This window comes from Hyaena hyaena, unplaced genomic scaffold, assembly GCF_003009895.1.
Source record: "Hyaena hyaena isolate Hyena2069 unplaced genomic scaffold, ASM300989v1 scaffold_321, whole genome shotgun sequence".
NCBI lineage: Eukaryota > Metazoa > Chordata > Mammalia > Carnivora > Hyaenidae > Hyaena > Hyaena hyaena.
In genome coordinates, this window is record NW_024080953.1 from 1,775,891 (window position 1) to 1,789,987 (window position 14,097).

A 14,097-nucleotide genomic window follows, 5' to 3' on the forward strand; every position below is an offset into this window, starting at 1 on the left:
AAGATTTTTACACTAAAGCATTAATTGTTCTTCCCCTTTTTTGTACTGTAGGTCTTCCGACCCCGGACTCCGCCAGAGGCGATCGCACTGTGTAGCCGTCTGCTGGAGTATACACCAACTGCCCGATTGACACCACTGGAAGCTTGTGCACATTCATTTTTTGATGAACTAAGGGACCCAAATGTCAAACTACCAAATGGGCGAGACACACCTGCACTCTTCAACTTCACCACTCAAGGTAATTCCAAACACTCAGCTCTTTTTACCATTTCTGAGAAAACTACGTATGTGTGTGAAGTGACATTCTGTTAATTAAAATCTGTGGAGGACAAAAACAAGCACATTAAGTACTTATGCAGGTAGGAAGCATCTTTTCTAACCATCTACTAGGCCACAACTTGTATGGTTTGAACAAAGTAGTGGCAGATAAGATTTTTCCAGTCGACATAGCTGCTCTCATTTTTGGCAGATTATACTAAACCTTGGCACGTGAGAAGTTATAGAGATTTCACTAATAATACTAATGTACAATTTAACTCTCAGATTTGTATTTGAAACTTAGAATGTTAGTATTTTCTTGCTTCTCAAGGATTTATATCAAGTTTTTTTAACCTGGAAATAAATTGGTGGCTGTAATTGTATAAAGTCAGGTATCCTATAAACAGGGAAAACTGGAATTCTATAACTCTTTCTTAGAACTTATATAAAGGATGTAGGTAGAGAAATTCTTATCCCTTCTGGGGCTTGGCAGTATTGCTGCTGAGAGAACATTGAGAAGAAAACAGTTTGTGAATCGGTGGTTTCTAGAAGATCTAGAGAAAGTCATTATTTCTTAATCACTTCTGTGTTCACTTTTCTTTTCTCTCTGATTAAGACCCTAAGTGATTCATTTAATCAACTACACTGCATTTGATGCTGTGATTTTCTTCATAAACTGAACATTAAAAGTGTACAATTTCCTATAGATAAAACAACAATAAATATTCAGTTGATTGATTATTAGTTTAGTCTAGCTAAAAATATACAAGGGAGATGAAGCGCTTTCTGTGACCAGGAAATATATATTTCCTTTATTCTAGGATGAATTCCTCTACCTCTCCCCCATATTTAAACTTGGAAGTGGAGAAATACATTGCTTAAGCAGTAGATTTGGAAGACCTGAGTTAGTAAAATGGACTTGGATGATTCCATTGATTATAATCTTAAGTGGTCAATAACATGTAACTACTAGCAGTGCTGATATAGCTTTAAACTGCATTCATAAAAGTAAAGGAAAAATGTTCAGATTTCCTAAGATTAATTCTGATTTTTTAGGGTTGATTAGAAGTCATTTGGAATGTTGTTTTATGTCCTGGCTATACCATTTTAAGAAGATGTTAATGAAAGGTTGGTAGGGTGTACCAAGGAACAGAATTGATAGTAGATCCTGGAAAAGTGAAAACTTAAGGAATACCTCATATATTGTCTTCTAAAGAAAGGTGTTAACCTATATTCTTTCTCCACATTATGAAATTGAAAATAGTAGGTAGCAGAAAATTAGAGAACAGTACATATTTGAGTTTATTATACAGACCTCAGCCCCTGGCATAGATAGAGATTAATAAATAAAATTATTGATGAATCAGGGAAGTTTTCAGTTGTTAAACAGTGGAACAAGCCTTTTTCAAAATACCGATCTCAGTGTGAGGAAAAAGCTGGATAGTGTCAAATGTTTTAGGCAGATTTTACTCCAGTTTGGTGGTAGGTTAGACTGGGAGACTCCTGGCCTCTCTGGAGCAAAGGTTCTGTGATTCCATGTCACTTAAACTATGATTCCAAGTAAACTTTATTATTGTCAGTTCTTACTGCTTTGTCTTAATCAAGAGTATTACATGTAGGTTGAGGAAAATGTTGAAAATTCAAAGGTAATATAGAGAAAATTAAAATCACAATCCTGAAATAATTACTCTCAGCTTTCAAATTAAGCACTGTTAACATTTTATTGTATAGTTCTTTTCAGTCTTTTCTCTAATGCATCCATATACTGATAATCTTTGAACATAAAGTGACACTCTGTTTTCTCATTAAGATCACAAAAGGATTTCTTTTGATTAACTCAAAAGTATTTAAAATTATGCATTATACAAAATTAATATTTGAGAATTTTACTTTTTTACCTCGTTTCATAAAACAATTTTATTAATACTTTTTATAAATGCATCTTTTATATCTGTGCCTTTGTCTTCAGTAGAGCTACTTTTTGAACTATCTTATAGATTTTTAGGTTAAATCACCTAAATTTTTTGATATGAAGCACTTTTTGAATCTCTATCAGGCCACCACTGGAAATTCTACAAGTATCAAATTTCATAAGGGTTTTTTTTTTGTACTGTAGGTATCTGTTAATTATCTGCACATATAACTATCTGCTGGGTTACTTTTTTAAAGTGGTCTCTAAAAGGCTCTGTATACAGTGACATCCAGCATTTGTAACTGTGGAATCTTGGCATCAGAAACTACTATGTTAATATTAACTTTATTTGTCTCTCTCTCTCTTTTTTTTTTAACCACTTTTGTCAGGTGAACTTAGTTTCCCAAACAAGCATTGATTGTGGTTTTATTCACATGAAGTATCTTCTCCAAAGAGTACTTTGTTTCTCAAATACTTGAATTAAGGAAGCCTTTTGTCAAGTAAGCAATTTGGTAGAACCCCAAACACACATGATATTTATGATGGATACATTTTGGAGAATAATTCTCCCTATATTCAGACATAGTTGGTATAAATTCTTTAATACACCTGTATGTGTTGATCAAAACTGAGATAACTTGAACATTTTATTTAATCAGATTTAAAAATCCAGGATTCAGTTTCATTGTTCATATATACCACTTTTGAAGTAATTAAATTTGATACTTCAGTCACTAATAATTATTCATTACTACTAAAAAAATAAAATTTTAAAACAGCTAAATTTATTCTCTGGAATCCTAAGATTTTTTGAAAACAGGTAAAATTCGTATAACATTAGCCATTTTAAAGTAAACAGTTCAGTGGCGTTTAGTATTTTCACAGTGTTATGCAGCTACCACCTTGATCAAGTTCTAAAACATTTTCATTGCTCCTAGAGAAGACTCCATACCTATTAAGTGGTTAGTCCCCATTTACAAATCCCCCAATTCCTGGTGCACCAATGTGCTTCCTGCTTCTGGACCTCACTATGTGGGATATGTTATATAAATGGAATAATACATTATATTACCTTTTGTATATGGCTTCTTTCGCCAAAAATAATTTTTTCAAAGTTCATCCATGTTGTAGCATGTATTGGTATTTTATTCCTTTTTATGGCTGAAGAATATTCCACTGTAGTATGCCTTAATCATTGCAGGCTGCTATAACAAAACGCCAGAGACTGTGGGGCTTAAACAGCAAACATTTATTTCTCAGAGTTCTGGAGGCTGGGAAATTCAGGATCAAGGTGCTAGTCTATTTGGTGTCCAATGACAGCATAGTTCGTGATTTGCAGATGGCTACCTTCTTACTGTATCCTCATATGGTAGGAAAAGATTACCTCTCTTGCGTCTCTTCTTATAGGGCCACTAATCCCATTCATGGGGGTTTTGCCCTCATGACCTAATTACCTCTCAAAGGCTCCATTTCCAAAAACTATTAACTGGGGAGTAGGGCTTCAGCGTATGACTTTCAGGGGGACCAAACATGGTGTATGGATACACCACATTTTGTTTATCCATCATCTCTTGGTGGGTATCATGGCTTGTTTCTACCTTCTAGCTATTACGAAAAGTGGCAGTTTGACCATTTGTACAGGTATTTATTTGAATAGTTGTATTTAATTCTTTTGGGTATGCTGAGTCATGTGGTAATATTATATTTAGCTTTTTGAGGAACTGCCAAACTATTTTCCATGGTGGTTTGCATGTTTTATATTCCCACCAGCAGTGTACAACAGTTCCAGTTTCTCTACATCCTCCCCAATACTTATGTTCCTCCTCTTCTTCTTCTTCTTCTTTTTTTTTTTTTAAATAGCCATCTTAGCGGATATGAAGTGGTATTTCATTGTGCATTGTGGTCCTAAGATTATTGCAATATAATGAATCTCAGCCTAGTAAATGCTATTTACCTATTCTCTAATAACATTCATAAGGCAAAATGTCCAATATTGGACTTTGTGAATGGACAGTTTTCATATTTTAAACTAATAGAGTCAGCTAACTTTAACGTCCTTAGAAGCCTCCAAAGTCTTTAACTTCAGCTTTGACACATGCCTTGTAAAGTAAAGAAAGGCTCAACTTGAAGAAGAATAAATAATTTAGTTCAAATTTTATTTTTACATGTCTGAAGTGAAGATTGTTTTATTTTTGGTATTTCGAATTGTTATATTTGCCCGGAATGTCAGCTGTAATGAAGGCTGTTTATACGTCTGAATATACATATGTCCTTAAGGATTTAAAGAGTGTGTGTGTGTTTGGATGTGGTATATATAGAGTATGGGACCATTTCTACAGCACTATGACTCCGTAATGTGCATATTAATGAAAAGCATATGCAGGAGACTTTGTATCTATTCACATGAATTCTGTAAATATGTCCTTGAAATCATTTTCCATAAAACTAAATGTATTAAATTGAGAATGCCGTCATTTTGAGAGATGACCCTTCTTTTCTAAGCCTTAAAATGCCCTATCTTAACAGCCATTCTGAAACTGGGCTGTCATCACCAGTAGTATTTTCTCCCTTTCCTTCTAGATCACTATTGCACTCAAAGAGTGTCTCTGCCCAGGGAAGAAGCATTATTTGATGTTGTTCTATTTGATCCTCTATATTCTGATTTTGGACCAGTGTTTCCAAATGATGATCTTGTTTATTACCAAGGCAAAGATGTAACTGTTGTGCAGATGCAACTTTAAAGCATGTATTAAGAGCATTAAATGAACAACCAGAATAAAACTGGATAATATAAGAACTTGAAAAAGGAGAATCAATCCCCCAGTTGGTTGTATAGCTAGGGAGGGTTTACAGATAGGAAACACTAAGGTGGGAGGCTGTTAGTGAGGTTCTAGTGTAGGCAGAATAAAGCCCTCCTCCAGCCTCATACATTTTCAGTGATGTCTGTACTAATCCCCCCAAGTGAAATAAAGATAACCCCTAATCTGCATGTAGTAGGTGCTCAGTGAGTGTTTGAGTGACACAGAGTATTCATGTAACTGATATTTATTGGACATTTCTCATGTGCCTTCTAGTTGCTCTTAGTGCTGTTTTAAAACCTGCCATCTGAAAAGAACTATGAAGATTAAACACAAGTAAAATACAGGATTGTATTAAAGTAAAGCTTAACAACAAAGCTAACTGCAATTTGATGTTTGTTATTGTGCCACAAGTAACTGGCTATAAATGATCATTAGTAACACTTGTAATTAAAACAAGTATTTCTGTGGTCAGCTAGAGGAGGAAGAGGAGGAATAAACAGATAAGGGACAGAAAACTTGGAGATCCTTTTGACCTCCTGGATCCATAAGTCAGATTATCAGACATCTTATTTTTCTGGCACTGGAGCTTCAATGCCCTGGGACCCCCTGAGTGATACTATCTTCATCTAGATGTTGGAAACCTGGACAGACTTTTGGCACACCCTCTTTTCTTCGGTCATTGGATGTCAAAGGTTGGACATAACTGAATCAGACCTTAGGAAGTGGAATCAGGAAATTCCAACAGGGATCAATATTTTCTTTATTCACCAATTCCTTGCCTATTCCAGGCTGGAATATATTGGGAAATAAATTACTTTTGTATGTTTAAATGTGAGTCTCCAGTTAATCCCACCATGCATGCCCAATACCAAATTTTCTACCTAATTTATATGAAATTTTACCAAGTAAAGTTATTTTAGCAAGCATTGTCCCCTGAGGGCATAGCACAGGTTGGGGGTTTAATCGCCAGATCTTTTAAAATACTAACATTTTGCTCAGTAGTTTCTAAAATATGTCACTACTATAAATGCAGTATACTAAACGCATTCAAACATTTTGGAGTGACTGGTATAAATTGTGATACTCCCTCTTAGGCAGTTCCAAGGCAAAGTAGTCATAGATTTGTGTAGATATTATGTAGTCCTTGCATTAAATGTCATTAATATCACCAAGAAGCCGTAGTGAGCCTTCTAACTATTTTACAATTTGTCTAACCTTCTAATAAGTTTAATTATTTGTTTAATTTTAGGATTTAGTTAGAAACTTGGTCAGGGATTTTGTGGACACTTTGCTCCACTGCTTGGAGAGGAGCATTTATAATAGGGTTATTTGTTTATCCAAAAAAAATCCATATAAGCAACATTAGAATGTGATCAAGGTGCACATTCCAGCATTTGAATTCTTGCTCATAAAAAGTACACAGATGAAATAGCATGCTATTGTGAAATCATCTAAACCTTTTTGTGAGAGAAATACCACTTTATCTATAATAGACAGCCACTGGCAATTTTCATATGTATATAGGAGGCCTGATATACACACAAAGGCCTCAAACTAATTGCAGAAGAAAAAGCATGTCTGCCTCTTTCAATGACTCCTTTATGGAGATTGCAGGATGAGCTTCAGAGCTAATGAAGAAGATTCCTCTCTACCTGATGACTGGTATTTTATTACATCACTGTTACAGAAGGTCTGTTGAACAAAGGGATTGATTTCTTCCCTCTGGTTAACACATTGATTGCTTCTCTCAAATTTATCCTCAGCTCTCACACTATGCACTGTTAGAACACACATATATACCCTACTCACCCACTGACCCACATCCCCTGCCCCCCCCCCCAAAAAAAAAACCTAGGAAAGTTTCTTATCTATTTATCATTAAATTTGGGACTCATATTTGGAAGAATGGAAGCTTTAAGTTAAGGAATACTTAAGGTTTTGTCAACTAGATTATGTTTTGCTTTAATATTTAAAAAGATTGCTTTATCAAGTAATAGGGTATGTTTGGGTATATTCAGTTTGTCTGTTCATGGGAATGTTTCTTCTTTCATTTACATTATGAACAACAGTGCAGCAAAATTTAGTTAAATGAATTCAGTCAGCTTTTTAGTTGATGATTTTTATTGGTTTTATTGATCTTGGTTTTATTGATACCTATTTTAAAATTCATTTTGCTTTTCTTTAAATTGTCTACAATGTTTGGTTATGGAGCACATAATGATTGATACACCATCAAAAGATGTTTGATACTGATAAACTACTATGTGGTTTTTTGATGGATAGTTTCATGGTATCTGCAGTTGGTTAAAGAAACCTTTATCATCGTTAACATTTCTAAAACCTTCTGAGCCTGTTGGTATGTTGTTTTCAACCATGTCTCTGAGATAACATAGTCTACCTTATTCCTACCTCTTATTCAGACTAGCCCCACTTCAGTATTAAGGACCTGCTTGTTCCTTTAATTATCTTCCTACTCTCAAGCCTAGCACAAATCTTTATTGAACAAATGATATTAACTTATTTACTTATTTTTTCAGCTTTTTATTTTCAGTCTCTTCTATACTTCTAATTCTCTGTCTTAAAGAATACATGCACTCTCCCTGATCCTGAAACGTTCTTTTGTTTTGCTGTACCTGTCCTCTATACTGCCATCTTAGTTTGCATTCTTGTGCCCACACTGCAATTTGAATCCATATTCTTTGCCTCAGTTCCCTTAATTCTGTCATGGATAGGCAGGGAGACTGGGGGTGAATAGTAATTGTTGTGAGCAAAAAATCATTACAACCATTTTGTGCCAGCTCCATAAAAGTGCCGTAACCCGTTCCCACAAAAGGAATGGACTTTAGTGTAGAGAACAGGACTACAGCAAGAATATAAGGAGGCTTCCTTTTTCACATAGGCAAAAGTTATGACAATTAACAATCTCTCTGAAATAGAGGAAAACTAATAGATGGAAAGCAGTAGACCTCAAGGAATCCCTATAAATAAGGTAGAGAAGAAGGACAGTGAGTTTTAGAGGTTGGAAGGGTTTAGAATTCCTTAACCTTCAGAATGTCAAATTCAAAAAAATTGGGTGGAATCTTCTCCACCCAAAGGCCTCTGGTTGACTCTAGATTAAGAATCTAATCCTTTTAGTTGTTTTGTAGACTTTACTTACTCTCCCCTGTCTTTGGATGTGGCAAAAGGATCTCACAGCTTCTTTTTCTTGTCTCCTTATTTTTCTTCACTTTTCTCCTTTCCTTTCATCAGTTATCCCTCTCTCCCTACCCTAGACCCAAATGGCTGTCTACTACCTAAGGAAAAAGAAGTTGCTTTTTTCAAGCCCTTATACATGTGTGTGTGTGACCTAAAACCACCATGACCCTTCAACTGGACATACAGATACATAGAAAGATAGGTGATCTGATAAAAGTAAATGAATGGGAGAAAGTAGGCAACGTGGTCCATAAGTAAAATCACAGACTGCTGATACTCAGTTCATTTTAAAGATTATCTTCAAAGTGGCTTTGTCAAAATGTCTTATCTTAAAATCTTTGGTCATCTTTTCCTTTTTTAGATTTCTTTTAGATGTTGGGCAGTTAGTCATAGAGGGTTTTTTGTTTTTTTTTTTAATTTTTATTTCTGAGAGAGAGAGAGCATGAGTGGGGGAGGGGCAGAGAGCGAGAGGGAGACACAGAATCTGAAGCAGGCTCCAGGCTCTGAGCTGTCAGCACACAGCCCGATGTGGGTCTCGAACTCACAGACTGAGTTCATGACCTGAGCCAAAGTCAGACGCTTAACCGACTAAACCACCCAGGCACTCCTCATAGAGATATTTTTAATTTAAAAGCGACCCTATTCTGAATAGGTTGAATGCCTTTCTTGCTACCTTATTTGTGCAGTTGACCTTCCATTTTCAATTGCTTTTCATAAAGACGGTTATCTTTTTCTCTGACCTAACACAGTTTTATGCTCAGTATTTTTTTTAATGTTTTTATTTTATTTGGCGGGGTGGGGGGGCAGAGAGAGAGAGGGAGACACAGAATCTGAAGCAGGCTTTAGGCTCTGAGCTGTCAGCAGAGAGCCCAACTTGGGGCTTGAACTCAACGGACCGTGAGATCATGACCTGAGCTGAAGTCAGATGCGTAACTGACTGAGCCACCCAGGCACCCCTATGCTCAGTATTGATAGGTGGATGGGAGGATGGATGGATGGATGGATTTTAAGAAGCCTTTCTGTTTTAGCAGATTTTAATTGTAATTGAGATGGTAAGTCTTCCTTTTAGGTTAATCAAGAGTAATTACCACACCCTACGTTAATTTTTACTTCTAGAACCATACAGTCATCAGCCATGGTCATTGGGATTCTCTTGCTTATATAGGTATAAGATTGTGGGTTAAAATTGGACTAACTTGAAATTAAACAACTTAGGATCTTCCATTTCCTCAGAACCAAAACAGCTAAAAGCTGATTATGAGAAAACAGCATCTTTTCAAAATTAGGGCAGTGGTTTTCCAACTGGCTTCCAGGGAAGACATGAGAAATACTCATATACAGGGAAGCTGCTTTACATCTTCTCATTTAAGGGGAAAAATTAATAAATAGTCTTCTCTCAGTTTTAGGCTTTTGCTGCCACTCATTTTTCATAAATCTTGGGATAGGTTTGTTGAGGGTTTTTTATTTGTTTATTTTTACCAGAATCTGGTATCATTTAGTATATAACTTAGTACAAAATTTAGATATTTAGGAGCCAATTTGAATAAGTTCATATTAACAGGGGCTTTGTGACATAAAACATTTGTAAACTACTATATTAAAACCTGATTTCCCTTGCTAGGTGCTGGGGGAAGGGCCGAATGGGGAGGGACTGCTAATGGTTTCCCTAGGAGTGAGGACAGTGTTTTGAAACTAGATAGAGGTGATGCTTGTACAACATTGTGAATGTACTAAATGCCACTGAACTGTACACCTTGAAATGGTTAATTTTATGTTATGTGAATTTACTTTAAATAAGATTATACTGTTTAACTTTTTAAATTACATGCCACATCTGTAAATTGGTCAAAATGTATGCAGTAGCTCCTCTGCATATGAATAATGAATAATAATAATTATTCTCTAATAATGTTTTCCTGTAACTAGCATGGTTGTGTAATTATCCCTTCAAACTGCAACACTTATGAGCATGAAAATCAACAGTCACTAGATAAATGCTGGGATAACAAGAATGAACGAGAGTTATTCCTGGCAGACCAGGAGACGTTACCAAAGCTAACACCAGATACTTACATATAAGAGCTCACTACCACTACTTGCTATCTGTGTACAGCCTTAGATCCAGTGTCATCTTCAATTATTTCTTAAGGCTTATACATAGAATTTGATTCTTTAAAGAAAGGCACTCTGTATACAGCTGACAAAAACTTCTATGTGCAGGTAAAAAGCTTATTTCAAACTTAAAATCAAAGTAACAATCCTACTGAGTTAAAAAGGAAAATAGATTGGAATAAAAACATTCTGGTATTTAGGGCACAGGGGTGGCTCAGTCGGTTAAGCGGCCAACACTTGGTTTCGTATCAGGTCATGATCTCACAGTTTCATGAGTTTGAGGCCCAAGTTGGGCTCTGCCCTGGCAGCATGGAGCCTGTTTGGGATTCTCTCTCTTTTCCTCTCCCCTACTTGCGCTTTCTCTGTTTGTCTCAAAATAAATAAACTTTAAAAAAATTCTTATTTTTAATAAAAGCAATGAAACTTTTAGCAGTTGGATAGTTTGGCCCATGCATGCATTCGCAGACAGTAGTCCTAGTCTCTTTTCTGTGACATCATCACTCTCAATTCCTGTAGTCAAATATCGTCAGAGCAGTATAGGGAAACCTAGTATATTTAAGTTATTAAGAGACAGAAGTACAGCTTAGTGAAATGCTTATTCTCATACCGTTAGCCAGTACAGTTCCCTAAGCTATCTTTAGTTCCCAGACATATTCTAATTTTAGCAGATAGTGTCTTAGTTATGTGTACAACATTTCTGTGGACTTTATAAATTGATTTCTAGTTCATTGATTTAGTTTCAGACGTAGGTGTATCATGTCTTTTTTTCTATTAAGCCAGTGTTTTAATGCAGTATTTTATGTTTATTGTTACCAATAAAAGTAGTTTCACATACATTGTTAAGACTGGGTTCTAACATGTGTCTTACTTCTCTTTAGAACTGTCAAGTAATCCACCTCTAGCTACCATTCTTATCCCTCCTCATGCTCGGATTCAAGCAGCTGCTTCAACCCCTACAAATGCCACAGCAGCCTCAGGTGAGAACATAAGTCTCTTCTATAAAAACATATTCTTTTTTTTTAAAGACATGATTGCTTTCATTTTATTTTATTTGATAATGTGAACATTTAATACCTTCCAGGTATCAAAAACATAGCACAGCCAAATGAATAAATGTGAATAAAATGTTGCTTTATTTCCAAAAAAGCACAAAAGGACCCCATAAATACTTTAGATATAAATTGTAAATATCTTATTTTAATGTTAAATTCTGTCATCTTAGTTGTTATATTAAAAGCCATTCTTTCTGTATAATTTCTTGATTAATATAGGTCAGATGAGATACCTGTAGCAGAAAACAATCTGTATAAATGTAATATTGAAGATAATTTACTTTAGTTCCATCACTCTGAATGTAAACTATATTTATATACTCGAGAGGCAAAGTTTCAAGAAGTATAAAATCTAGATTGGTGTAATTTAATCATTTGAAAGGGCTAAAACTGCAGTGTAAATACATTTAACTAAGATTTAGATCAAAAGTGACTAGATCTCTTCTATTTAAAAAAAAAATGCCCTTATGGCCTCCTAGGTTAGAGCTCAGGTATACTGCTAGTCTCTTAGCCAGCTAATGGGGCCTGATATAGTGAGAATTGCAGATATTCTGAAAATATCCAACTCTCTAATGAATTTAAAGGTTCTCCAAAGAATGGTTGGATGCTGTTTAAAACGAAGTTAGACATATAATAGCAAAATTGGCCTCAAGATTTGGTACCCTTTTTTATCCCTCTATAAAAAAACAGATGTCAGGAGCTGACTCTGTTTCATTAAATCCTCTGTTACATTGAACTGAGTTTGATCAGACCCATTGATGCTGGAGGAGATAAAATCTTTCATTATTAGTTCTTAGCATTCAGCAGTGAGGTCATAATTCATCTCCTGTTTTCTGACACACAGTTGTTTGTTCCTGTGCAAAGATTTTTTAGGACATTGCTAATATTTTAGTATATGTGCTGCCAAAGCGAGCACTGGACATTGCTAATAAAGATGAGAAACATTTCACTTTAGTCCATGTCCTACTACCTTCATTCCAGAAAAAGTCTAGAAAGAAAGATTTCTTTTCTAGTTCTAGTTCTGTCAGCACATGCTGCTTTGAGAAAGTCGTTTGAACTTCATTAGTTTTAGTAATGTCTTATTAGTTTTCTCAATCCGTAAAATGAATGGCAGTGCTCTCAGAGTAATATTGTAAAAATTGAATATATGCTGAATTGTGCTTTAAATTTTTTTAATATTAGGGTTTTTTTTTTAACTATGACCAATTTATTTAAAAGGAAGATAGAATTGCTTAGATGAGCTAGTAATAAACTTAATAAACCCCTGGACTGAGTTAACTTAGGTTGATTGTTCAAAACACAAAATAGCCCCTAACCCTGAATTAATGCAGTTACTTGTTGAGCTAGTTTCCAGGAGCTTTGTTAGAATTGCTTTGGATTATGAATAAAAATGAGAATTATGATTGGCAAGTTTTGGATAATTTTAAATGGCTTCCTTAGTATGAAATACTAAACAAATTAAGGTTTGGGGCATATTATCTGCCTGGTTGAAGCATAGTATAACCTGCTCTGTATGTTGCTTTGATACAAGTTACAGTAGATACCCCCACCCACTGCCAAAAAATACAGTAAAACCTTGGTTTACAAGCATGATTTGTTCCGGAAACAGGCTTATAATCCAAAACATTTGTATATCAAAGCAGATTTTAAGGACCATTGGTTCAGTTGTGGTCATACAACATTCCACGTCAGGTACTACACTTACTGCAAGACATCACTCATTTATTAAATTAAAATATATTAGAATTGTTTGCTCATCTTGGAGAACACTTGCAGAACTCGCAGTCCAAGATTTTACTCTGTGTTTGTGTATTCTTAAAGCAATTCAAATGAGATTTCAGTATAAATATGGAAGTGATATTGGACTCTTGATCCTAAGAGTTTACTTCAAAATTGAAGTAAAATAGAGTATGAGGAATTTAATAGAGAAATAAGATACTTGAGTATCTTAATAGTTACCAAAGAGGATTTCAGTTATTTCCTTGAGCTTCCTAGTGGCTAAAGTAAATAAAGAAATATTACCTGTTAAAATTTCCCATTGTTCATTAAATAAACATCCTGATGGCTTAGGAGAAGTAAAATGTTTCTGTCCCTGCTGTTTATTTCTTCCTTGGGGCTTGGGATTTGGTACTATCAGAGATACATTAAATGAAGTTCCCTTCAGCATTTCAACAATAAATGTAATAATGAGTTTTCATAAGGATACTTTTGTAAGTGCCCCATGGTGTAAGCCAATGGCATTAACACCGCAGTGTAGTCAGGTGGAAACTGTTTTCTTTTGGGGCCAAGGTAGTAAGAACCAAGTATGTTACCAAACATGTCTCAGGAAATGCTGATCTACATGAAGGAACTGACTATGAAACATTAACAGCTGCCTATATTTAAATAAATATGTATGTATGGTTATGCAAATTCTTTTAAAAAAAAGAATTTGGCAGTGTGAGTTATATTCTTTAATAAGACCTTAAAATATACATGCTCTTGTTGTCTCTCTTGGCTTCAGTTTCCTTATCCATAAAACAGGAATAGTAAATACCCACTACATAGACTTGTGAGAAGTAAGATGTAAAATGTAAAAGTGCTTAGATAGTGTGGTATTCAGAGTTTGGGTGATGACTGCAGGTGAATCGATTAAGACCTCTTTTGGAAGACATTACAGTAAATAACAAGTACCATCAGAGTTCATACTTTATAGTTCACTAATCCCACTTTGGAGAAACTAATTTCAGGATACTTCTAACAGAAGATAAAAAGCTACCATATACAG

General features: G+C 35.1%; 1 protein-coding gene across 4 annotated transcripts in view; it reads left to right on the top strand.

Moving 5' to 3' along the window:
• GSK3B (glycogen synthase kinase 3 beta) overlaps positions 1–14,097 on the top strand; it is a 212,931-nt gene that overhangs the window by 182,807 nt on the left and 16,027 nt on the right. For all 4 annotated transcript variants that reach the window (XM_039248912.1, XM_039248913.1, XM_039248910.1 and 1 more), the window contains 2 exons: positions 52–238; positions 11,157–11,255. In XM_039248912.1, the coding sequence (XP_039104843.1) occupies positions 52–238; positions 11,157–11,255 (286 nt within the window). The remainder of the gene's footprint in view (positions 1–51; positions 239–11,156; positions 11,256–14,097) is intronic.